General features: G+C 40.4%; 1 protein-coding gene across 1 annotated transcript; it reads left to right on the top strand.

Annotated features, from left to right (window-relative positions):
- Positions 1 to 421: 421 nt before the first annotated feature.
- Positions 422 to 24,161, top strand: LOC120042499 (zinc finger protein 239-like). Its single transcript, XM_038987331.1, has 2 exons — positions 422 to 751; positions 23,337 to 24,161. Exons 1-2 carry the CDS (start codon positions 422 to 424, stop codon positions 24,159 to 24,161), a joined length of 1,155 nt encoding a protein of 384 aa, XP_038843259.1.
- The last annotated feature ends 3,431 nt before the right edge of the window (positions 24,162 to 27,592 follow it).

The raw sequence follows: 27,592 nt of genomic DNA, 5'->3' as shown, positions 1-27,592 counted from the left end.
TTAAATTACTTTTTTTGACATTGCTTTATTTTTGTTCCAATCTGTGTTACCCACTCCAGTCAGCAGATGGCGATGTGAGTATTTCATGTGATGCTTCTTGCGTGACGTATAATGTAATGGACGGGGCGGGAGGCTTCTTCAACAGAGACAAAAGGCTACAGATTCAACCAACGCGATGGTTTGCTAGCGAACATAAAACCGGAGCATTTAAGCTCTTTAGACTAATCTTGTGTATATTAATCTTGGTGTTTAGAACACAATTCTGTTTACGTATCTACTAGTTCATTTTAACGTAATTTGCTTCTTAAATTAGCGAATGTGTTAACTTCATACTGCACTTGGCTAATCGCCCAGAGCATAAACTCACTAAACTAGACGGAGAAAAGAAGTTCTGGTGAAAGGAGAGGAAGAAGCTTTCAGAATGAAAAATGAGGAAGATGCCGTAACATTGAAGGAGGAGAATGTAGTGAAAGACGAGGAAGAACCTTTCAGAATCAAAAAGGAGGAAGATGCCGTTACATTGAAGGAGGAGAATGTAGTGAAAGACGAGGAAGAACCTTTCAGAATCAAAAAGGAGGAAGATGCCGTTACATTGAAGGAGGAGAATGTAGTGAAAGACGAGGAAGAACCTTTCAGAATCAAAAAGGAGGAAGATGCCGTTACATTGAAGGAGGAGAATGTAGTGAAAGACGAGGAAGAACCTTTCAGAATCAAAAAGGAGGAAGATGCCGTTACATTGAAGGAGGAGAATGTAGTGAAAGAAGAGGAAGAACCTTTTGGAGTAAAAGAGGAAGAGGAGGCTATCTCAATAAAAGAGGAGGAGGAAGACGTTTTAGGAGTGAAAAGGGAGGAGGAGGAGTCAGAATATCCGATTACCATCAGGGAGTACTGTCTTAAAAACAGGGATACAAACAGCAGTTGTTGAACTGTGGGGTTTTAAAGGGGGATTCTACTGAAGTTCTACACTTGAATATGTTGTTCAGTACTGCCATTGGTACATATATTTTTTTTAATTCGATTTATTTTATTCTCCATGTGGTCTATATTAAACCGCACTTCATCTTGTGTAACAGGATTTTTACAATCCAATTCTGGTGCATAATTTCTACATAAAATATCAAAGGAATGCAAAAGGCACCCATTTCGTGGAACAACCTTTTACATTTGCATCACAAAGAATATTTTACAAAATCATGATGAAAGTGGCCATTTTAGACTCTGTGATCGCAATAGATTGTCATACGTTTACCATCTGTTTGATGTTGTCATTCACACAGGAGAGAGACATGACTATCGTAGATCCTCTGGGGAGCCTCAACAACATCCTGATGCTGACGAGTCAGAGAAGAGTCTCTCCAGAACAGAACACCAGATGGTACAGCTTGGTCTGGTCTAGCATTCAGCTTCCTCTGTCTGGGGCTGGGCTGGGCTGGGCTTCTGTAAAGCACTTTGTCAACAGTGACATCAGCATCCATAATGGTATGTGTCTATGTCCCCTCTTTGTGGTTACCAGGACAATGCTAGCCCTTCCTCCCTCCTGGAGTCCCCGTGTTGTGCCTCTCCCGGTAGCACCTTACTGCCGGGTATGAAGAGGTTGTCTGTGCTGCTGGTGGACTGCAGGAAAACAATGGGGCTGAGTGGAACTGTGAGAGGAGGAGAAGAGAAGAAAGGATCAGATTTGACTCATCAAAGTAAGTGCTGAAGTTTGAACAAATAAAATAGATCTGCCCACTGGTATCTGTTACCAGGACAACCAGTAGAGTTCTGTTAGTTGACATGAAGATAGACTGGTATCTGTTACCAGGACAACCAGCAGAGTTCTGTTAGTTGACATGAAGATAGACTGGTATCTGTTACCAGGACAACCAGCAGAGTTCTGTTAGTTGACAGGAAGATAGACTGGTATCTGTTACCAGGACAACCAGCAGAGTTCTGTTAGTTGACATGTAAAACCTTGATGAAAGTTAGATTTAGAGAGAAAGTTTCAAGATGATCTGATGTAAGGAGCGTGTTTTACAAAAACATTTTCTCAAAACATTATAGATGTTACATTGCCTGTCCCAGTCAACTCCCCTATCTTTACAAGACTGTAGAACAGGAACTTGTTAGCCCTGCATTAAGGACCAACATTGTGATAAATACAGTTCCATTTAAGGACCAAAAGACTGACAGCTGTGCCATATACATTTAATTTTCCATATAAATTTCAAAATGGTTGGCAAGAGATTTTCAATGTACTGATTCCATGGCACGTGGTTTATGAATTGACACGCAAAATGACGCCGGATTCAAAGCTTAAATTATTATACAAAATCCTTGCAACCAATAGACTGTTATATATGGGGATATAATCTTCCCAGCTCTGCAGATTTTGCTGCGAGGAGGCAGTCATTATATTATTTATTTTGGTACTGTCCATCTGTAGCTCGTTTTTTGGACACAGGTCCAGGAATCACTGAAGAATTGCAACATTTACCTAGAGCTAACGCTGCAGATAGCAATACTGGGTGATTTGAAAAGTCCTACTCAATCTATCAATAATATAATAATTATTTTAGCAAAATTTTTTATCTTTAATTTACAATCTGTAGAATCTATGAGAATAGAAAGGTTTAGTACTTTTGAGAAGCATCACAGCACAGTTGAAAAATATATGGCAAATAGAAATCCAAAATGGATGGTGTTGAGAGAAAGATGGGAGGGGTTGAATGGAGCCGAAGGGTGGGACTAATAACAAGATAACCAATGTAAAATATACAGGGTCTGTAAAATGTCAAATGTATATAGGTTCAAAACCTTTGTGAAATAGCACAGTTTCAAGTAGAAATCAAACTGGATGGACATCAGTAATAGAGGAAGGCCTAAAAACAAACAAAATACACTGCTCAAAAAAATAAAGGGAACACTTAAACAACACAATGTAACTCCAAGTCAATCACACTTCTGTGAAATCAAAACTGTCCACTTAGGAAGCAACACTGATTGACAATAAATTTCACATGCTATTGTGCAAATGGAATAGACAACAGGTGGAAATTAGAGGCAATTAGCAAGACACCCCCAATAAAGGAGTGGTTCTGCAGGTGGTGACCACAGACCACTTCTCAGTTCCTATGCTTCCTGGCTGATGAGCACATGTGACAGACGTGACAGAGTCTGGAGACGCCGTGGAGAACGTTCTGCTGCCTGCAACATCCTCCAGCATGACCGGTTTGGCGGTGGGTCAGTCATGGTGTGGGGTGGCATTTCCTTGGGGGGCCGCACAGCCCTCCATGTGCTCGCCAGAGGTAGCCTGACTGCCATTAAGTACCGAGATGAGATCCTCAGACCTCTTGTGAGACCATATGCTGGTGCGGTTGGCCCTGGGTTCCTCCTAATGCAAGACAATGCTAGACCTCATGTGGCTGGAGTGTGTCAGCAGTTCCTGCAAGAGGAAGGCATTGATGCTATGGACTGGCCCGCCCGTTCCCCAGACCTGAATCCAATTGAGCACATCTGGGACATCATGTCTCGCTCCATCCACCAACGCCACGTTGCACCACAGACTGTCCAGGAGTTGGCGGATGCTTTAGTCCAGGTCTGGGAGGAGATCCCTCAGGAGACCATCCGCCACCTCATCAGGAGCATGCCCAGGCGTTGTAGGGAGGTCATACAGGCACGTGGAGGCCACACACACTACTGAGCCTCATTTTGACTTGTTTTAAGGACATTCCATCAAAGTTGGATCAGCCTGTAGTGTGCCACTTTTAATTTTGAGTGTGACTCCAAATCCAGACCTCCATGGGTTGATAAATTTGATTTCCATTGATAATTTTTGTGTGATTTTGTTGTCAGCACATTCAACTATGTAAAGAAAAAAGTATTTAATAAGAATATTTCATTCATTCAGATCTAGGATGTGTTATTTTAGTGTTCCCTTTATTTTTTTGAGCAGTGTATAACTATTGTAAAATAGATTGTGTCTGTAAAATGTGTATAGTATAAGATGGAAGTAGAATCCTAAGTGTTGTTGTTTATTAGTTTACTCCAATAGGGGGGGGGGGGGGGGGTTGGGTTTGAGAATAATAAAGGAAGGTATTGTCGCCCTGACCGTAGATATCTCTGTTTTTCTATATATTATGGTTAGGTCAGGGTGTGACCAGGGTGGGTATTCTAGTTTTTGTATGTCTATGTTGGCCTGATATGGTTCCCAATCAGAGACAGCTGTTTATCGTTGTCTCTGATTGGGGATCATATTTAGGTAGCCATTTTCCTCATTTGTGTTGTGGGATCTTATCTATGTATAGTTGCCTTAGTGCACATCAGTAGCGTTTGGTTTGGTTTGTTGTTTTGTTAGGTGAGTTTCGGTTTATTAAAATGATGTGGAACTCTACTCCCGCTGTGCCTTGGTCTCGTCATTATGACGATCGTGACAGTTATATTCTAAAAAGATGTGTATATATGTATGTATGCACGTTTATGTATGTAGGTATGTGTATATATATATATATATACAAAAAATATATATTAGGGATTGGAAATTATGCAGACGGAAGCGACAATCTATCTGCAATGTTAAAGCTGATCCACCGCACCTCCCACATGTTTGTGTAACGTTCCTGACCTGTTTTCTGTTGTTTTTGTATGTGTATATGGTCAGGGCGTGAGTTTTGGGTGGGCAGTCTATGTTTTCTGTTTCTATGTTGGTTTTGGGTTGCCTGGTATGGCTCTTAATTAGAGGCAGGTGTTTTGCGTTTTCCTCTAATTAAGAGTCATATTTAGGTAGGGTGTTCTCACTGTTTGTTTGTGGGTGATTGTCTCCTGTGTCGTCGATGTATGTACCATACGGGACTGTTTGGCTGTTCGTTCGTTTTGATGTAGTCTGTTCCTGTCCGTGAGTTCTACGTTTAGTTAGTTTAATTCATGTTCAGGTTTCGTCTACGTCGTTTTCTTGTTTTGTAATTTTGTAAGTGTTTGTTTTCGTGTTGCCATCGTTTCAAATAAAGAGATGGCTTATTTCCCTAATGCTGCGTATTGGTCCACTGATCCTTCTCTCCTCTCCTCATCTGAGGAGGAGGAGGACAACAGTCCTTACAGTTTGTTGTTGTTGCAAATAGTCAGGAATGATTCGCAATTAAGGAAAGTGGATGAATAACAGATTTGGCTCATTAATCTATGGTAATTTAATTTATAATTATATATAATAATAATAATAATAATAATATAATTATATATATATAATTTATTTTATTTAATTTATAATTTATGGTCCAAATCAAGATGATCTGTACTTCTTCAAAAAATATTTATATCAATTTATTTACAGGCAACAAATGATCAAATCATTATGGTAGGAGACTATAACAGTTTTAATTACCTCAATGGACCGTAAAGGAAATCACTCTACAAACTATCATCACCGTGCCCTTACAGAGATCACAAATATTATGGACTCATTAGAAATAGGGGAAATTTAGAGACTAAAAACCCCTGACCTATTGCAATACACATGGAGGAGACTCTACAAACTATCATCAATGAAGAAGAAATCACAAATATTATGGACTCATTTGCTTTAATATAAAGGAGCAAAACTTGCGGAGGAATAAAAATAACATAAATAGGAAAGTCTACCAGTTTCATTTGAGGACCAGGATGTTTACCGCTGTGCATAACAGATTGCAAAATAGTTGGGACGATATTTATGATGTACCGATTCCATGATACAGGGTGTATGAGGTGATATATATAACGGCACAAGATTGAAGACTTTGTGCTTTTCAGCTAAATTTATTGTACAGAATTCTTGCCACCAACAAAGTGTTGAATATTTTGGGCATACAATCATCGCAGCTTTGCAGATTTTGTAGTGAAGATACAGAATCAATGGACCATTTCGTTTTGGTATTGTCCTCAGGTAGCCTGTTTCTGTTCTCAGGTTCAGGAAACCTAGAAATAGTATTGTTGGGAGATCTGGAGAGAACGGGTAGGATATATGATAGTGGGAACACATGGAGTTGGGTTGGATATAGTCATGGTAGGATACATGATAGTGGAAACACATGGAGTTGGGTTTGATATAGTCATGGTAGGATACATGATAGTGGCAACACATGGAGTAGGGTTGGATATAGTCATGGTAGGATACATGATAGTGGTAACACATGGAGTTGGGTTGGATATAGTCATGGTAGGATACATGATAGAGGCAACACATGGAGTTGGGTTAGATATAGTCATGGTACAACAAATATTGTGGTTAAACTCAAATATACTAATTGATAAAAAAAATATTATTTTTCTAAGAAATTTAAATTTAAAAAAGGGTAAAATTTTAATGAATGATATCATAAATAGGACTGGTGGAGTTATACCACACATACAGCTAACACAGACATATGGAAATGTCTGCTCTACCCAAATTTACAACCAACTAATTGCAGCATTACCACAAAAATGGGGGAAAAGTAAGGAGCTTTGTATGTCGGCCTCTGTATTAAAGAACATAAATGGTTAAAGAAAAGTATGATAAATTAAAGCATTTACCAATTTCATTTCAGGACCAATAAACTGACAGCTGTGCCATATAAATTGCAAAATAGTTGGGAAGAGATTTTCGATGTACCCAAATTCAAGGCACATTGTTTATGAATTGATACGCAAAACAACGCTGGATTCAAAACTTTCAAATTTTTCAATTTAAAATACTATACGAAATTATTGCAACCAACAGAATGTTATATATATATCATACAATCTTCCCAGCTCTGCAGATTTTGCTGTGAGGAGGCAGAGTCATTAGATCATTTATTTTGGTATTGCCTGTTTCTGTTCTCAGGTTCAGGAAACCTATAAATAGTATTGTTGGGAGAATCTGGAGAGAACGGGTATGTCAATTACTAATATCCCATATATACTATATCATTCTTAGTAAAGTAGTTATCTTCAACTCGCAATCTGTGGATTCTATTCGATTGTATGAAAAGTTGTAGAAATATCTCAAGGATGATCAATGGAAACAGGATGCACCTGAGCTGAATTTCGAGTCTCATAGCAAAGGGTCTGAATACTTATCTAAACATTTATATTTTCAATATTCATATTTTTCAATATTCATAAATTCATATCAGAATTGTTTGAATTAAATCAAAATACTACTCGTATTACAGAAAAGGTGGTAATGCTTCATGACACCCATTGTTGAAGGCCTGTAGCATCTGATGTTTAAACATTATGGAGTCTAATGATTAAAAGGGAAGGGAAAGGGGATACCTAGTCAGTTGTACAACTGAATCCATTCACCCTAAACGTGTCTTCCTCATTGAACCCCTCTGAATCAGGGAGGTGCTGGAGACAGCCTTAATCGACGTCCACGTCATCGGCGCCCAGGGGACCACTTATTGTTGGGCTTGTTTGCCTTGCTCAAGGCAGACCGGCAGATTTTTCCTACTTGCCGGCGTGGGGATTTCGAACCGGAGACATTTCAGTTACTGGCCCAACACTCTTAACCACTAGTCTACAAATGTTCCAACTTTAATTAATTATTTCTCAATGATGCTTTAAAGGAAAAGTTTACCCAACATCCAGAAACTCCTAAGTGATTCCATACTATGAAACTAGTCCAGTGGAGTTTGTCCTCTCCCCCTCTCTCTCCCTGTAGTGTTGTACTGAAACAGCTGCAAAAATGGGACTTGTGACGTTTCTGGATGCGGCCGTCGCTTTTCTGCTTTGCCAGTTAATTCATGATTCAGAAATCCACAAAGTGTGTGGACAAATTTGTTTTATTAAAGCTATTGGCCTTTGTCTTTCACCTTGAGAAAAAAACACTTTTCAACCCATATGATCTATTACATAATAAAAGTCTAATAAAACACCTTTCAACCCATATTATCTATTACATAATAAAATAAAAGAGAATGGCGTCAGAGAGGATGGCTGCCGTTTTATGGGCTCCTAATCAACCGTGCTATTTAGTTTGTTTTTTCACGTTGTTTGTATCTTATTTTGTCCATAATGTTGCTGCTACCGTCTCTTATGACCGAAAAGAGCTTCTGGACATCAGAACAGCGATTTCTCACCTTGAACTGGGGGAAGAATTTTTCTTTTTAATGATTCGGACGAGAGGGATTTACTCCAGACACCCGACAAGGCCCTCATCCCCATAATTCGCAGGAGAAAGAGACAGAGATATCGCGGACAGAGGTCGGAGTGCCTTGTAAGGATCCGGGGACGAGTGGGTAATCTGCCTTTACCATCGGTACTATTAGCCAACGTACAATCATTGGATAATAAAATAGACAAACTACGATCACGTATATCCTACCAACGGAACATTAAAAACTGAAATATGTTCCACCGAGTCGTGGCTGAACGATGACATAACACTGTATCAGCAGGATAGAACAGTAGCCTCTGGTAAGACAAGGGGTGACGGTCTATGTATATTTGTAAACAACAGCTGGGTGCAGGATAGAACAGTAGCCTCTGGTAAGACAAGGGGTGACGGTCTATGTATATTTGTAAACAACAGCTGGGTGCAGGATAGAACAGTAGCCTCTGGTAAGACAAGGGGTGACGGTCTATGTATATTTGTAAACAACAGCTGGTGCTCGATATCTAAGGAAGTCTGAAGGTTTTGCTCACCTGAGGTAGAGTATCTCATGATAAACTGTAGACCACACCATCTACCAAGAGAGTTTTCATCTACAGTTGAAGTCGGAAGTTTACATACACCTTTGCGAAATACATTTAAAAACTCAGTTTTTCACAATTCCTGACATTTAATCCTAGTAAAAATTCCCTGTCTTAGGTCAGTTAGGATCACCACTTTATTTTAAGAATGTGAAATGTCAGAATAATAGTTGAGAGAATTATTTATTTCAGTTTCTATTTCTTTCACCACATTCCCAGTGGGTCAGAAGTTTACATACACTCAATTAGTATTTGGTAGCATTGCCTTTAAAATTGTTTAACTTGGGTCAAACGTTTTGGGAAGCCTTCCACAAGCTTCCCACAATAAGTTGTAAAATATATTTTGATTTGTTTAACACTTTTTTGGTTACGTGATTCCTTATGTTTTTTCATAGCTTTGATGTCTTTACTGTTATTCTACAATGTAGAAAATAGTAAAAATAAAGAAAAACCCTTGAATGAGTAGGCGTGTCCAAACTTTTGACTGGTACTGTACATTAAATTCCCTGGCAACAGCTCCAGTGGACATTTCTGCAGTCCCTCTGAGACATCTGTGACATTGTGTTGTGTGGCAAAACTGCACATTTTAGAGTGGCCTTTTATTGTCCCCAGCACAAGGTGCACCTGTGTAATGATACTGCCTAATTTGAGAGAAAAAAGCTTTTTCTACATATGTAAAAATTCTGGGATCTTTTATTTCAGCTCGTGAAACATCTGACCAACACTTTACATGTTGCATTTATATTTTTGTTGATTAAAGTATCAGTTTTAGATACATGTTATTTCATGACCATGTGAATGAACAAGCCTTTTCAGACTTTAAAATATGGCTATATACAGTGGGGAGAACAAGTATTTGATACACTGACAATTTTGCAGGTTTTCCTACTTACAAAGCATGTAGAGGTCTGTAATTATTATCATAGGTACACTTCAACTGTGAGAGAAGGAATCTAAAACAAAAATCCAGAAAATCACATTGTATGATTTTTAATTAATTAATTTGCATTTTATTGCATGACATAAGTATTTGATACATCAGAAAAGCAGAACTGAATATTTGGTACAGAAACCTTAGTTTGCAATTACAGAGATCATACGTTTCCTGTAGTTCTTGACCAGGTTTGCACACACTGCAGCAGGGATTTTGGCCCACTCCTCCATACAGACCTTCTCCAGATCCTTCAGGTTTCGGGGCTGTCGCTGGGCAATACGGACTTTCGGCTCCCTCCAAAGATTTTCTATTGGGTTCAGGTCTGGAGACTGGCTAGGCCACTCCAGGACCTTGAGATGCTTCTTACGGAGCCACTCCTTAGTTGCCCTGGCTGTGTGTTTCGGGTCGTTGTCATGCTGGAAGACCCAGCCACGACCCATCTTCAATGCTCTTACTGAGGGAAGGAGGTTGTTGGTCAAGATCTCGCGATACATGGCCCCATCCATCCTCCCTTCAATACGGTGCAGTCGTCCTGTCCCCTTTGCAGAAAAGCATCCCCAAAGAATGATGTTTCCACCTCCATGCTTCACGGTTGGGATGGTGTTCTTGGGGTTGTACTCATCCTTCTATTCCTCCAAACACGGTGAGTGGAGTTTAGAGCAAAAAGCTCTATTTTTGTCTCATCAAACCACATGACCTTCTCCCATTCCTCCTCTGGATCATCCAGATGGTCATTGGCAAACTTCAGACGGGTCTGGACATGCGCTGGCTTGAGCAGGGGGACCTTGCGTGCGCTGCAGGATTTTAATCCATGACGGCGTAGTGTGTTACTAATGGTTTTCTTTGAGACTGTGGTCCCAGCTCTCTTCAGGTCATTGACCAGGTCCTGCCGTGTAGTTCTGGGCTGATCCCTCACATTCCTCATGATCATTGATGCCCCACGAGGTGAGATCTTGCATGGAGCCCCAGACCGAGGGTGATTGACCGTCATCTTGAACTTCTTCCATTTTCTAATAATTGTGCCAACAGTTGTTGCCTTCTCACCAAGCTGCTTGGCTATTGTCCTGTAGCCCATACCAGCCTTGTACAGGTCTACAATTTATCCCTGATGTCCTTACACAGCTCTCTGGTCTTGGCCATTGTGGAGAGGTTGGAGTCTGTTTGATTGAGTGTGTGGACAGGTGTCTTTTATACAGGTAACGAGTTCAAACAGGTGCAGTTAATACAGGTAATGAGTGGAGAACAGGAGAGCTTCTTAAAGAAAAACTAACAGGTCTGTGAGAGCCGGAATTCTTACTGGTTGGTAGGTGATCAAATACTTATGTCATGCAATAAAATGCAAATTAATTACTTAAAAATCATACAATGTGATTTTCTGGATTTTTGTTTTAGATTCCGTCTCTCACAGTTGAAGTGTACCTATGATAAAAATGACAGACCTCTACATGCTTTGTAAGTAGGAAAACCTGCAAAATCGGCAGTGTATCAAATACTTGTTCTCCCCACTGTATAGACTTACTAAACTCAGCAAAAAAAATATGTCCCTTTTTCAGGACCCTGTCTTTCAAAGATCATTCGTAAAAATCCAAATAACTTCACAGATCTTTATTGTAAAGTGTTTTAAAAACTGTTTCCCATGCCTGTTCAATGAACCATAAACAATTAATGAACATGCACCTGTGGAACGGTCGTTAAGACACAAACAGCTTGCAGACGGTAGGCAATTAAAGGTCACAGTTATGAAAACTTAGGACATCAAAGAGGCCTTTCTACGGACTCTGAAAACACCAAAAGAAAGATGCCCAGGGTCCCTGCTCATCTGCCTGAATGTGCCTTAGGCATGCTGCAAGGAAGCATGAGGACTGCAGATGTGTCCAGGGCAATAAATTGCAATGTCCGTACTGTGAGACGCCTAACACAGAGCTACAGGGAGACAGGACGGACAGTTGATCGTCCTCGCAGTGGCAGACCACGTGTAACAACACCTGCACAGGATCGGTACATCCGAACATCACACCTGCGGGACAGGTACAGGATGGCAACAACAACTGCCCGAGTTAGGTCTAGGGCACTGCATCGCAGCGCCAGCTGTGCCACCAGAGACTCTGGGTTCGCGCCCAGGCTCTGTCGCAGCCGGTAGCCAACGACCCACAATTGGCCTAGCGTCGTCCGGGTTAGGAAGGGTTTGGCCGGTAGGGATATCCTTGTCTCATCGCGCACCAACGACTCCTGTGGCGGGCCGGGCGCAGTGCACGCTAACCAAGGTCGCCAGGTGCACGGTGTTTCCTCCGACACATTGGTGCGACTGGCTTCCGGGTTGGATGCACGCTGTGTTAAGAATGACAATGCCACCAGCCATACTGCTCATTCTGTGCATGATTTCCTGCAAGACAGGAATGCCAGTGTTCTGCCATGGCCAGCAAAGAGCCCGGATCTCAATCCCATTGAGCATGTCTGGGACCTGTTGGATCGGAGGGTGAGGGCTTGGGCCATTCCCCCCAGAAATGTCCGAACTTGAAGGTGCCTTGGTGGAAGAGTGGGGTAACATCTCACAACTAGAACTGGCAAATCTGGTGCAGCCCATGAGGAGATGCACTGCAGTACTTAATGCAGCTGATGGCCACACCAGATACTGACTGTTACTTTTCATTTTGAACCCCCCTTTGTTCAGGGACACATTATTCCATTTCTGTTAGTCACATGTCTGTGAAACTTGTTCAGTTTATGTCTGTTGTTGAATCTTGTGTAAATATTTGTATGAACATATGTTAAGTTTGCTGAAAATAAACGCAGTTGACAGTGAGAGGACGTTTCTTTTTTAGCTGAGTTTATATATAGTTACTATCAGTTTTAGGAACATTACCCAAAACATTTCACCCTATTTTTTACTTTACCCAAAAAGTTCACGACATCAGCGTTTAGTCAAAATGTTGAACATTTGTGAACGTCTAAATAAATTGGCCTTTTAAATAGCGTTTCGAACCCTTTCGACAACGGGGAGATGTTACTGATGTGCTTTGTCTTCGACGTAAAAACAAGTTTTAGACTTCCACTTAAAATTACTTTACTTATTTTTGGTTTAAGGAAGTGTGTAGGTTGGATTCTGTATCATACAGCTATGAAGGTTATATATTAAGAACCACCTACTCGATAGGAATCCAGCGATGTCTGTGTCTTGAGTGTCCTAGAACTGTTTAATTTGTGTTCTGACTTGTAAAAACAGAATGAATAAAATAAGTAATGTAAACATATCAGTAATTACCAGGAAGCTCTACAACATTTGTTTTAAAATCACACAAAGATTAAAACTGGCCTCAGATTATTGAGGGATCTGATTAGGATTTACCCTCGTAGCAAGGCCGTTTTATCATGTGGAGGTTTCATTCAGGTCTCTATTTAAATAAACACTCTGTCTTTGACAGGAGAAAGACCAGACTCCGAGGAACCAGAGCCAGAGACGTCCAAACCAGCAAGAGGACACCACTGCTCCCACTGTGGAAAGGGTTGTAACCACTTAAGTGGCCTGAAAAGACATGAGAGAATACACACAGGGGAGAAGCCTTACCACTGCTCCCAGTGTGGAAAAAGTTTTGCCCAGTTATGTAACCTGAAAACACACGAGAGAATACACACAGGGGAGAAGCCTTACCACTGCTCCCAGTGTGAAAAGAGTTTTAAGGAGTTGGGTAACCTGAGAAGACATGAGATAAACCACACAGGAGGTAAGGGTGTAGGCTGTTGAACAGTAGGACATAGGACAGGAGAATTCCCAATACATGGTGGGACAGATGAGTCCAAATTTAATTTCAACCGCCATGTCTTTGTGAGATGCAGAGTAGGTGAACGGATGATCTCCGCATGTGGGGTTCCCACCGTGAAGCATAGAGGAGGAGGTGTGTGGGTGCTTTGCTGTTGACACTGTCAGTGATTTTATTTTGAGTTAATGGCACACTTAACCAGCATGGCTACCACAGCATTCTGCAGCGATATCCCGTCTGTTTTGGGCTTAGTGGGACTATCATTTGTTTTTCAACAGGACAATGACCCAACACACCTCCAGGCTGTGTAAGGGCTATTTGACAAAGAAGGAGAGTGTTGGAGTGCTGCATCAGATGACCTGGCCTCCACAATCACCTGACCTCAATCCAATTGAGCTGGTTTGGGATGAATTGGACCGCAGAGGTTAGGAAAAGTGGCCAACAGCATTATCAGCATGTGTTGGAACTCCTACAAGACTGTTGGAAAAGCATTCCAGGTGAAGCTGGTTGAGAGAATGCCAAGAGTGTGCAAAGCTGTCATCAAGGCAAAAGGTGGCAAGTTTGAAGAATCTAAAATATATTTTGATTTATTTAACACTTTTTTTGGTTACTGATTCCATATGTGTTATTTCATAGTGAAAATAAAGAAAAACCCTTGAATGAGTAGGTGTGTCCAAACTTTTGACTGGTGCTGTCCGTAAAATCCCCTGGCAACCACCTCAATGGACATTCCTGCAGTCAGCATGCCAATTGCCCGCTGTGTTGTGTGACAGAACTGCACATTTTTGTGGCCTTTTATTGTCCCCGGCACAAGGTGCACATGTGTAATGATAATGCTGTTTAATCAGATTCTTGATATGCCACACCTGTCAGGTGGATGGATTATCTTGGCAAAGGATAAATGTTCACTATCAGGGATGTACCACTGCTCCCATTGTGGAAAGAGTTTTAACATGTTAGGAAACATGAAATATCATGAGCGAAATACACACAGGGGAGAAGCCATACCATTGCGTTCAGTGTGGAAGGAGTTTTACGGAGTTAGGGAAGCAGAAAGCTCATACACACAGGGAGCGTATACACACAGGGAGAAAGAAGCCTTACAAATTTCACTTTTCAATCCAAGGTCCTACCCAGAACGAAGGCACCGTCCACCAGACAGACTGGACTTATAAACAAACAAACAAAAACTAATTGTTCAAGTTCAAATTAAAAGATGCAAAACAACTACAACAAGTTCTGGGACATGTTTCAGTTGTGGTTTGGTTAAAGTCTGATTGAATAAGAGAAGGAATGTTCTGTTAATTACTGATGTCCCCTTTAAGAACGGAGCACCCTTGGTCATGCGCAGTGTTGTTCTATGTTAATCTGGTACTAACTCGTTTTAGTAAATGTGAAGCTGCAGTTCCATTCCTTGTATGCGGAGTCTTATGATATAAATAAGTAATAAGAGCTAAGACAAAGAGACACGACAGTTATTATAGAAATATTTGCGCATAAAGCCGTTTCCACAGCCATTTCTCGCTTAGACATTTTTACTGACACAAAAAGACAACTAACAACTTGTCAAACAAACTAACAAATTGTCTGTTGGCATTTATAAAAGTGCATATCCTGTTTCCGTCAGCCCGGTCATTACTTTTGAAATGGTTGGATCAATATCCACCTTCATGATATGGATGAAGCCTGATTTGGAATGTCTGAGTAGTTCTATCTGATGTCATAATACACCCCTCTCATAATCAAGTGATATTTGGAATGTCTGAGTAGTTCAATCTGATGTCATAATTCACTCCTCTGATAATCATATGATATTTGGAATGTCTGAGTAGTTCTATCTGATGTCATAATACACCCCTCTGATAATCATATGATATTTGGAATGTCTGAGTAGTTCTATCTGATGTCATAATACACCCCTCTGATAATCATATGATATTTGGATTGTCTGAGTAGTTCTATCTGATGTCATAATACACCCCTCTGATAATCAAGTGATATTTGGAATGTCTGAGTAGTTCTATCTGATGTCATAATACACCCCTCTGATAATCAAGTGATACTTGGAATGTCTGAGTAGTTCTATATGATGTCATAATACACCCCTCTGATAATCAAGTGATACTTGGAATGTCTGAGTAGTTCTATATGATGTCATAATACACCCCAGTCAGTGTTGTTGAGCAGAGAATCAACCAGAGAATCAACCAGATTGATTCACAGTCAGTGTTGTTGAGCAGAGAATCAACCAGGATGTCCATGTCGAAAGTTATTCAGGTGCATAATACAATGTTTTTCTTCTATTCTGTTATTCAATTAGAAAATGTAGTCTGAATGAGAACAAGCACATCTGTGAGCGTTATGCATTATAACATCGATTGACTAAATGATGACGTTGACAGCTTTGTAGTAAAACCAGGGTTGGAGTTAATTCCATTTCAATTCCAGTCAATTCAAGAAGTAAACCAAATTCCAATTCCACATATTCCTCATTGAAAACCATAGAAGAGAATTGGCATTTTCAGTTTACTTCCTGAATGCTGAATGGCAGTGAGATGCCATCCTCCTTCTCACATCCAGCCTGTTCCTGATATTCTGGTCTACATACACAATCACTTACAGTGCATTCGGGAGGTATTCAGACCTCCTGACTTTTTCCACATTTTGTTATGTTACAGCCTTATTCTAAAATTGATTAAATTGGGATGTTTTCCTCTTCAATCTACACACAACACCCCATAATGATAAAGCAAAGACAGGGTTTTAGAAATTTTTGCAAATGTATTTTATAATTAAAAACTGAAATATAACATTTACATAAGTATTCAGACCCTTTACTCAGTACTTTGTTGAAGCATCTTTGGCAGCAATTACAGCCTAGAGTATTCTTGGGTACACCTGTATTTTTGGCTGGGTCACTCAAGGACATTCAGAGACTTGTCCCGAAGCCACTTCTGCGTTGTCTTGGCTGTGTGCTTAGGATTGTTGTTCTGTTGGAAGGTGAACCTTTGCTCCAGTCTGTTCATCTTTCCCTCGATCATGACTAGTCTCCCAGTCCCTGCCGCTGAAAAACAACCCCACAGCATGATGCTGCCACCACAATGCTTCACCGTATTTGCTCTATTGTTTACAGGATGATTTGTATCTTATAGAGCGTGGCTTTAAGGGAGTAGTATGGTCACATCTAGATAAAAACGAATGTGAAAAATGAACAGAGCAAATGTGTTTTAACACACTACCTATTCATGGAAGTATTTATTCATCATCCACATGTTCATATTAAGCTTCTACTTCTATGTACAGGAAAGTATTATTTGTAAGACGTAAGAGAAAAAACATCAGCTTATTGTTAAATTATTATGACGTTCTTTCCAATACAAAAGTGTAGTAACTTGTTTCCAAACTGCGTTACCCACTCCAGTCAGCAGATGGCGAAGTGCGTCTTTCAGACGATGCTTCTTGCGTGACGTATAATTTACTGGACGGGTCGCTTCTTCAGGAACAACAACGCGGCTACTCTTTCAACCGCCTCGGTAGCTTGCAAGCCAACATAAAACTGAAAGATTGACGCTTTAGACCACGTTTATGTACATTAGCTAATCTCACTGTTGTAAACATAATTCTGTAGACGTATTAACTGGTTAACTTTAACCTAATTTGTTTGTTCAATTTGCAAACTTGTTAAAGATTGATGCTGAGCCTAGCACTAGGCTAGTCGCTAATGCTAGCTAGCTAACATCCCCGACCATGAGTTCACTAAACTACTCCTCCCCTGCTAAAGAAGAGGAGGTCTGCTGGACGGAGAAAGAAGCTCTGGCGCTGAACATTGTCGTGAAAGAAGAAGAGGAGGGTATTACAGTGAAAGGAGAGAAATAACCTTTCAGAATGAAAAAGGAGGAAGAGGAGGCTGTTATAGTGAAGGAGGAAGAGGCTGTTATAGTGAAGGAAGAAGAGGCTGTTATAGTGAAGGAAGAAGAGGCTGTTATAGTGAAGGAAGAAGAGGCTGTTATAGTGAAGGAAGAAGAGGCTGTTATAGTGAAGGAAGAAGAGAAAGAACCTTTCAGAATGAAAAATGAGGAGGAAGAGGAGGCTATCTCAATAAAGGTGAAGGAGGAAGACGTTTTTGGAGTGAAAGAGGAGGAGACAGAAGATCCGATTAACACCAGTGAGTACTTTCTTAAACATGGGCACAAACTATGCAGTTGTTGAACTAATGTGTGGTTTTAAGGGGCATTCTACTGAAGTTCTATACTTGAATATGTTTCGAGCAAGGATGCCAACAAACAACGCATACACAGTTGTATAGCGGCAGAATAGGATACCGGGTAGGGAGTGGGCTATTTCATAAAGTGTTTCACTCACCACGTTTATTCTGAAAAATGTCTGTCCTCACTCTGGTAGCCTATGGACAAACATTAAGAATAAGCTACATGGTGAGTTGATGCCCTTTTGGCAGCTAGTTAGCTAGGTGAATTGATCATGCTACTTTGTATGCGTTGTTTGTTGGCATCCTTGTCATTTACGAAGTTTTTGGAACAGATTCCTGTTGGAACGTTCCACAAATTATACCCACCCGTTTCCTACTGTATACATTCTTAAAGGTTCAATCTGCCATTGGTACATTTATTTTGGGGACTTTCAAATTAGATGTATTGAATTCTCCATGTGGTCTATATTAAAGTTCCCCTCATCTAATATAACAGGCTTTTAAAATTCAATATTGTTGCATAATTTCTACTTAAAATATCAAAGGGACACAAAAGGCACCCATTTAGTAGAACGACCCTTTAACATTTGCATCACAAATAATATTTTATAGGCCCTTTTTAGACACATTCATGCCTATTGTAAGACCCAATGAATCACAGTGGTGGAAAAAGTACCCAATTGTCATACTTGAATATAAGTAAAGATACCTTAATAGAAAATGACTCAAGTATACGTGAAAGTCACCCTTTCACATTTGCATCACAAACAATATATTTAAAAATCATGATGAAAGTTACCATTTTTTTTGAGACCCTATGATTGTAATAGACGGTTATAAGTTGACTGTCTGTTTGATGTTGTCATTCAAGCAGGAGAGAGACGTGACTATGGTGGATCCTCTGGGGAGCCTCAACAACATCCTGATGCTGACGAGTCAGAGAAGAGTCTCTCCAGAACAGAACACCAGATGGTACAGCTTGGTCTGGTCTAGCATACAGCTTGCTCTATCTGGGTCTGGGCTGGGTTTCTGTAAAGCACTTCATGACAACAGTGACATCAGCATCCATAATGTTATGTGTCTGTGTCCCCTCTTTATGGTTACCAGGACAACTCTAGCCCTTCCTCCCTCCTGGAGTCCCCGTGCCGTGCCTCTCCCGGTAGCACCGTACTGCTGGGTATGAAGAGGTTGTCTGTGCTGCTGGTGGACTGCAGGAAAACAACGGGGCTGAGTGGAACTGTGAGAGGAGGAGAAGAGAAGAAAGGATCAGATTTGACACATCAAAGTAAGTGTTGTAGTTTAGTTTGAACAAATAAAATAGATCTACCCACTAGTATCTGTTACCAGGACAACCAGCAGAGGTCTGTTAGTTGACAGGAAGATAGACTGGTATCTGTTACCAGGACAACCAGCAGAGTTCTGTTAGTTGACAGGAAGATAGACTGGTGGATATGGATGTTATGAATATCATAACACTGAAAAAGGATTCTGCCAATGAAAAGAGAGAAACCAATAGACCATATAAAACCTTGATGAAAGTTAGCTTTGGAGAGAAAGTTTCAATGATCCGTTGTAAAGTGCAAATTTTACAAAAACTTTTTCTTAAAACATTATGGATGTTACATTGCCTGTCCCAGTCAACCCCCCTATCTTTACAAGACTGTAGAACAGGCAAACTAAACTCCAGACACTGTTAATGAATTAACTAATACTGGAGGAAAGCTGTGATCAGGCTGCCCACTCAAGAGAAAGCTTTGAACTGTAACCAGTGCCGTCAACCTTGTTCAGGTTATCAATCAACCTACCAGGGTAGTTACAAACAGTACAGAAATTAAATCATCAACATATTTTGATCATATCTTTACTAATGCTGCAGAAATGTGTTTTAAAGCAGTATCCAAATTCATCGGATGTAGTGATCACAATATAGTAGCCATATCTAGGAAAACCACAGTTCCAAAAGGCTGGGCCTAATGTGCTATATAAGAGGTCATACAATTGTTTGTAGTGATTCCTATGTTGTTGATGTTGTTTGGTTCTTTTTTTTTCACAGTAAATAACTCACGGACACTAGAGAAGCTTTAACCAAGTTTAATTATTCCCAAAGGTTCTGTACATCTGTAATTCAGACATCCCAACATTTGTTCCATCCAGATATATATCTCACTTAAGACACTCCTCCTTCTCTCCAATCCTTACGTCTTATGGTTCCACAGGAAGAGAGTAAAGAGGGTAACAGGATACCAGACCTTTATCTCCCTGATGAGAATCTGTCCTGACCTCAACCCCTCCTTCATCTAATCCACAGATGTCCATCTGTCTCCCCTGTTTCACACTTTGCTTTCCTCTCGTCACCCAACACATTCCGAAGCCATCTGTCTTTCTTCAGAGAACCATTAACTTCTGACATAACACCCAGTCTCTTTCACTTCCTATCACTTCTTTAATGTCTCCATGTTCAAAGTTTAGCCGATTCCATCAATGGAAACAATATCTGTTGGTCCGTGGTGTGTAATGACGAGCCACCAGACGCTGCCCTTGACACGTTTATGAAATTGCTTATCCCAGTTACTAATAAGCATGCACCCATTAAGAAAATGACTGTAAAAAACGTTAAATCCACGTGGATTGATGAGGAATTTAAAAATGGTATGATGAAGAGGGAGGCAAAAGAGATGGCAAATAGGTCTGGCTGTATAACTGATTGGCAAACCTATTGCAAATTGGGAAATCATTTGACTAAACTGAATAAAAAGAAGAAGAAACTACACTATGAAACAGATAAATGACATGAAGAATGATAGTAAAAATCTTTGGAGCATCTTCAATGACATTTTGGGGGAAAAAATCAACAATGACATGTCACTGGTGTCTGACAACGTGGATGGAAAATGATTGAGGATAATAGCGGCCGATATTGCCACTTCTATTCGCGTTATCTTCAATTTAAGCCTACTAGAAAGTGTGTTCCCTCAGGCTTGGAGGGAAGCTAAAGTCATTCCACTACCCAAGAATAGTAAAGCTCCCTTTACTGGCTTAAATAGCCGACCAATCAACCTGTTACCAACCCTTACATTTTAAAAGAAAAATGGTGTTTGGCCAGATACAATGCTATTTTACTGTAAACAAATATAGACTTTCAGCTTATAGGGAAGTTCATTCAACAAGCACAGCACTTACAAATGACTGATTGGCTGAGAGAAATTGATGATAAAAATATTGTTTGGGCTGATTTGTTAGACTTCAGTGCGGCTTTTGACAGTATCGATCATAGTCTGCTGCTGAAAAAAACGTATGGCTTTACACCTTTACACCTGCCGCCCCAGAGCTACCTGTCTAACAGAACACAGTGTTCTTTAATGGAAGCCTGTACAACAAAATCAAGGTAGAATCAGGAATTCCCCAGGGCAGCTGTTTGGCACCTACTTTTTTCAATCTTTACCAACAACATGCCAATGACATTTGAGTAAAGCCAGTGTGTCTATGTATGCGGATAACTCAACACTACACGTCAGCTACCACAGCAACTGAAATGACTGCAACACTTAACATAGAGCTGCAGTTAGTTTCAGAATGGGTGGCAAGGAATAAGTTAGTCCTAAATATTTCTGATTACCTTTAGTTACATGGCCTACTATGCTAATTCTGTAGCGGTATTGTTAGAGGGGGGTAAAGATAAAGATTTTGTTGGGGCGCCAGGCAGGTATTAACCCTAGTTATTAAAGTTAGTTATTACCTATTATAACATTATTATTATAAATATGATTAAAACCGAAAGGATGAGAGTAGAATAGATAGAGTAGCGCTTCCAGACACATTCTAAACATGATGGAGTCTTAAAGGAGGACTGTAGCATGGAGTCTTAAAGGAGGACTGTAGCATCATGAGGTAGTCACCTGAAATGCATTTCAATTAACATGTGTGCCTTTTTAGAAGTTAAGTTGTGGAATTTCTTTCCTTAACCTGTTTGGGATAGGGGGCAGTATTTTCACGTCCGGATGAAAAGTGTGCCCAAAGTAAACTGCCTGCTACTCAGGCCCAGAAGCTAGGATATGCATATAATTGGTAGATTTGGATAGAAAACACTCTAAAGTTTCTACAACTGTTAAAATAATGTCTGTGAGTATAACAGAACTTATTTGGCAGGTGAAACCCCGAGGACAAACCATCCAGGAGGAATTATTTGTTGTTGAGGTGACTCTTTTTTCAAATGGTTTTGTGTGGCACTTTTCTGTGGAACTTGGTTGCAGTTCCTATTGCTTCCACTAGATGTCAACAGTCTTTAGAAATTGGTTTATGTTTATCTTTAGAGAAATGAAGAAGTACGGCTATTCAGAACGAGGGTCCAGCCTAGTGCTCTCTAATGTTTTGATGCGCGCTCCAGGTCACGCGCTTCACGTTGTTTTTATCCGGTATTGAACACAGTTTATCCCGTCTTAAATTTTCTTGATTTTTACGTTTTAAAATACCTAAAGTTTGATTAGGAAAGTTGTTTGAAATGTTTGGACAGCGTTTACAGGTAACTTATTAGATATTTTGTAGTCATGCTGGGCGAGTTGGAACCGGTGTTTTTTTTTTATCAACGTGCCACAGTGTAACACACTACGCCGCCAGGGACTCAAAATTGACATTTTGGAGGAATTGACGGAATTGATCGAACAAAAGGACCATTTGTGATGTTGTGGCAATGTTGTGTGACAAAACTGCACATTTTCGAGTGGCCTTTTATTATCCCCAGCACATGGTGCACCTGTGTAATAATCAAGCTGTTCAATCAGCTTCCTGATATGCCACACCTGTCAGGTGAATGGATTATCTTGGCAAAGAATAAATGTTGACTAACAGGGATGTAAAAAATTCTGCAATCTTTTTTTTCAGCTCATGAAACATCCAACACTTTACAACACTTTACATGTTGAGTTTATATTTTTGTTTATTGTATTAACTATCAGTTTTAGGAACATCTACCCAAAATATTTCACCTTATTTTTTACTTTACCCAAAATATGACATCAGCGATAGTCAAAATGTTGAAAATCTGTGAACGTATAAATAAGAAATTGGTCCATTTAAACAGCATGTGTCAAACCCTTTCAACAACGGGGAGATGTTACTGATGTGCTTTGTGTCTTCGATGTAAAAACCAGTTTTGGACTTCCACACAAAATTACTTCTTTAGTTATTTTATGTTTATGGAAGTGTGTAGGTCACATTCTGTATCATACAGCTATGAAAGTTATATATTTAGAACCACCTGCTCGATTGGAATCCAGCGACGTCTGTGTCTTGAGTGTCATAGAACTATACAGTTTTTTGTGTCCTGACTTGTAAAACAGGATGAAAAAAATAAGTAATGTAAACATATCAGTAATTACCAGGATGCTCTACAACATTTGTTTTAAAATCACACAAAGATTGTTAAAACTGGCCTCAGGTTATTGAGAGATCTGATTTAGGATTTACCCTCGTAGCAAGGTTGTTTTATCATGTGGAGGTTTCATTCGGGTCTCTATTTAAAAATAACACAGTGTCTTTGGCAGGAGAAAGACCAGACTCAGAGGAACCAGAGCCAGGGACATCCAAACCAGCAAGACGACACCAGTGCTCCCACTGTGGAAAGGGTTGTAACCGGTTATGGGACCTGAAACAGCACGAGAAAATACACACAAGGGAGAAGCCTTACCACTGCTCCCAGTGTGGAAAGAGTTTTAAGCTTTTAGGAACCCTTAAAGCTCACGAGAGAATACACACAGGGGAGAAGAAACAGCATGAGAGAATACACACAAGGGAGAAGCCTTATCACTGCACCCAGTGTGGAAAGTGTTTCAATCAGCCATGGCATCTGAAACGGCACGAGAGAATACACACAGGGGAGAAGCCTTACCACTGCTCCCAGTGTGGAAAGTGTTTCAGCCAGTCAGGGGAGCTGAAACAACACGAGAGAATACACACAGGGGAGAAGCCTTACCACTGCTCCCAGTGTGGAAAGTGTTTCAAACGGCCAGGGCATCTGAAACAGCATGAGAGAATACACACAGGGGAGAAGCCTTACCACTGCTCCCAGTGTGGAAAGTGTTTCAACCAGTCAGGGGAGCTGAAAGGACACGAGAGAATACACACAGGGGAGAAGCCTTACCACTGCTCCCAGTGTGGAAAGAGTTTTACGCTTTTAGGAACCCTTAAAGCTCACGAGAGAATACACACGGGGGAGAAGCCTTACCACTGCTCCCAGTGTGGACAGTGGTTCAATCAGCCAGGGCATCTGAAACGGCACGAGAGAATACACACAGGGGAGAAGCCTTACCACTGCTCCCAGTGTGGAAAGTTTTTCAACCAGTCATGGGAGCTGAAAGTACATGAGGGAATACACACAGGAAAGAAGCCTTACCACTGCTCCCAGTGTGGAAAGAGTTTCAAACAGCCAGGGCATCTGAAAGGGCACGAGAGAATACACACAGGGGAGAGGCCTTACCACTGCTCCCAATGTGGAAAGTGTTTCAAACGGCCAGGGCATCTGAAACAGCATGAGAGAATACACACAGGTGAGAAGCCTTACCACTCCTCCCATGTTGCAAAGCTTTTGCCCATTTAGGAAGCCTGAAAGAACACATTAGACTGCATACAGAGCGGAGAATGCTTACAAAAGCCCAGACTTAGGGAAAATATATCACTCATAAAAACAGTCTTTTAAACGTCATTAGAGAATCCACACAGGAGAGAGAAATTACTTATTTTAGCGTGTATACTGATATTTCACATCACATTGACTTAATATTCATCAGAGAACATACACAGTGCTCCTGTTGTCTTATATTGTTGACTGATAATGTGTTTACCTGTTTTTACCATATGAAATTGTTTCTTCCAATTATTGATAAACCTGTACCTGTTAAGAAACTGATTGTTAGAATTTAAAAACTGTATGGTCATTGGTAAAAATAGAAAAGAGTAGAGAGCCTGGAAAGAATTTTAACCAGAAAGGACACCCAAACCAACCCCTGAAAATACACACTTATGTCAACTGAAAACACATAAGCGAATACACACAGTCGAGAAGCCTTACCACTGCTCCCAATGTTCAAAGCATTTTAACAAATTAGGAAGCCTTAAAAAACACACGAGACTGCACACAGAGGAGAAGGCTTACAAAATGCTCAGACTGGGAAAACATATTACTCATCACAGTCACTTAAACGTCATGAGAGAATCCACACAGAAGAGAAGAATTACTTGTATATTGATATTTCACATCACATTGACTTAAAATTCATCAGAGAACATACACAGTGCTCCCATTGTCTTATATTGTTGACTGATAATGTGTTTACTTGTTTTTACCATATGAAATTAAATGGTACAAGGTATACTCAAACATATATTTGTTTGTTTTTATTAGAAAACATGAATTTAATATGGAGTATGTCAGTTTGAATATAAAGTAGATCAGATTCCATGTGTTTAAATGGTCCTTTTTAAAACTCTTTGTGTGTGTTTATCTGGATGTGTCATTCCTCCAGCACTACAGATAATACAGTGATATTTGGATGTGATGCATTTGTTCCATTGTTGACATTTGCATTTTTGGCCCACTGATGATTTAATGAAATTAAAATGTTCAGACTCTGTAATGGAAAATGTTAATTGTATGTGTCCACATAACTGAGTATGTGACTAACCTTGTGAAACGAAACTCTCCTATTATAAACTCCTGTTCTTGGGAGTATCATTCTGTGTTGCAAACCAATTTGCACCTGGGTCCTTGTATGAATAAAGTCCCGCCCAGGAACAGGAAACTATAAAGATATGTGCTCATCACCCACTGCTTTGGAATTCAGACTGTCTACACTGCGCTGTGTAACTCTGTTATTCTCTCTGAGCTCAGAAATAAATAATCTTGGTTTGACTTGGACTCCAGCAGATCCTTATTTTATAATATCCACCACAACTCTGCCACGGATTGCTGTTTATTATTGTCTCAATGAAGAGTTCCTCGTTCCACTTTCCTGGGGTCATTTACAAGCCTCCCACTGGTTGAATAAACGTTGTTTCCACGTCATTTCAACAAAACAAATCCACGTGATGATGATAGATGTAGAAAACTGATTGGATTTGTAAAAAGCCATCAACATCAGTTATTTTCTGTTATTTTTCATCCAACTGGCAACCTAAATCCAATGACAGGTGACATTTTGTGTTGATTTCATGTTGAATTCACTTTAGTTGACGACTCAAAGAAATGTAAATAGAAACTAGATGTTGAACTGACGTCTGTGCCCAGTGGGCTGGTTTAAATACGTGGCAGGTGTTGGATCAATATCCACCTTAGTAGCTAAGTTTCCATGTAATTTGAGACAGATTTTTATGTGAATATTCAGAAATCTGCATAAAACAATATACGCCTTTTCCCACCAGAAATGTTTCTATCAAACAGACTCATTGCAGATAAAAGGCTTTGCGTGACAAAACTTAAATATAAATTTTTGAGCATAAAGGAGTTTCCACCGCCATTTCTCGCTTAAACATTTTTACTGACACAAAAAGACCCCACCATGTAAAACGAACTAACATATCGTCTGTCGGCTTTTATAAAATTGTAAAGGCATAACCTGTTTCCATCAGCCTGGTCATTACTTTTGAAGTGGTTGGATCAATATCCACCTTCATGATATGGATGAAGCCTGATTTGGAATGTCTGAGTAGTTCTATCTGATGTCATAATACACCCCTCTGATAATCAAGTGATATTTGGAATGTCTGAGTAGTTCTATATAATGTCATAATACTCTGATAGTGACACATTTGCTCCATTGTTTCCATGTCAGTTGGTTTCCCACTCTGATGATTTATATCTGACAGAGGGGCTTTAAAGGAATAGTATGGTGACATCTTAGTGGGGCTTGAAATAAATAGGATTATTAATCATGAACTCCTACAGATACAATACACTGCAGCTTTGACATCAAGAAGAGAATGGGCTGATGGGTGGTGGTGCTACTCTATAGGTAAGGCTGTCCAATATGAATGCTGTCCAATATGAATGTTCAATACACACAATAGGTTGACTGGGGAGGTGATGTACCACAGTCAAAGTCCTGCAATAAGAGCTAAGAGACTAATATTTGTGTAAACTACACTGCTCAAAAAAATAAAGGGAACACTTAAACAACACAATGTAACTCCAAGTCAATCACACTTCTGTGAAATCAAACTGTCCACTTAGGAAGCAACACTGATTGACAATAAATTTCACATGCTGTTGTGCAAATGGAATAGACAAAAGCTGGAAATTATAGGCAATTAGCAAGACACCCCCAAAAAAGGAGTGATTGGGCAGGTGGTGATCACAGACCACTTCTCAGTTCCTATGCTTCCTGGCTGATGTTTTGGTCACTTTTGAATGCTGGCGGTGCTCTCACTCTAGTGGTAGCATGAGACGGAGTCTACAACCCACACAAGTGGCTCAGGTAGTGCAGTTCATCCAGGATGGCACATCAACCCGAAGCCACTACTGCATTGTCTTGGCTGTGTGCTTAGGGTTGTTGTCCTGTTGGAAGGTGAACCTTCGCCCCCAGTCTGAGGTCCTGAGTGCTCTGGAGCAGGTTTTCATCAAGGATCTCTGTACTTTGCTCGGTTCATCTTTCCCTTGATCCTGACTAATCTCCTAGTCCCTGCTGCTGAAAAACATCCCCACAGCATGATGCTGCCACCACCATGCTTCACCCTAGGGATGGTGCCAGGTTTCCTCCAGACGTGACGCTTGGCATTCAGGCCAAAGAGTTCAATCTTGGTTTCATCAGACGAGAGAATCTGGTTTCTCATGGTCTGAAAGTCCTTTTGGTGCCTTTTGGCAAACTCCAAGTGGGCTGTCATGTGCATTTTACTGAGGAGGGGCTTCCGTCAGGCCACTCTACCATAAAGGCTTGATTGGTGGAGAGGTGGAGAGATGGTTGTCCTTCTGGAAGGTTCTCCCATTTCCACAGAGGAACTCTAGAGCTCTGTCAGAGTGACCATCGGGTTCTTGGT

This window comes from Salvelinus namaycush, unplaced genomic scaffold (genome assembly GCF_016432855.1).
Source record: "Salvelinus namaycush isolate Seneca unplaced genomic scaffold, SaNama_1.0 Scaffold7, whole genome shotgun sequence".
Taxonomy (NCBI): Eukaryota; Metazoa; Chordata; class Actinopteri; order Salmoniformes; family Salmonidae; genus Salvelinus; species Salvelinus namaycush.
Note: the sequence above shows the minus strand (reverse complement) of the source record. Positions and strands in the feature narration are given on the sequence as shown.

Excerpts from the sequence above, each read along its gene's own strand:
- LOC120042499 (XM_038987331.1), top strand. The coding sequence starts at position 422 with ATGAAAAATGAGGAAGATGCCGTAACATTGAAGGAGGAGAATGTAGTG. Across the intron at positions 752-23,336 it reads TTACATTGAAGGAGGAGAAT|CATGAGAGAATACACACAAG; the intron begins GTAGTGAAAGAA and ends GAGAAGAAACAG.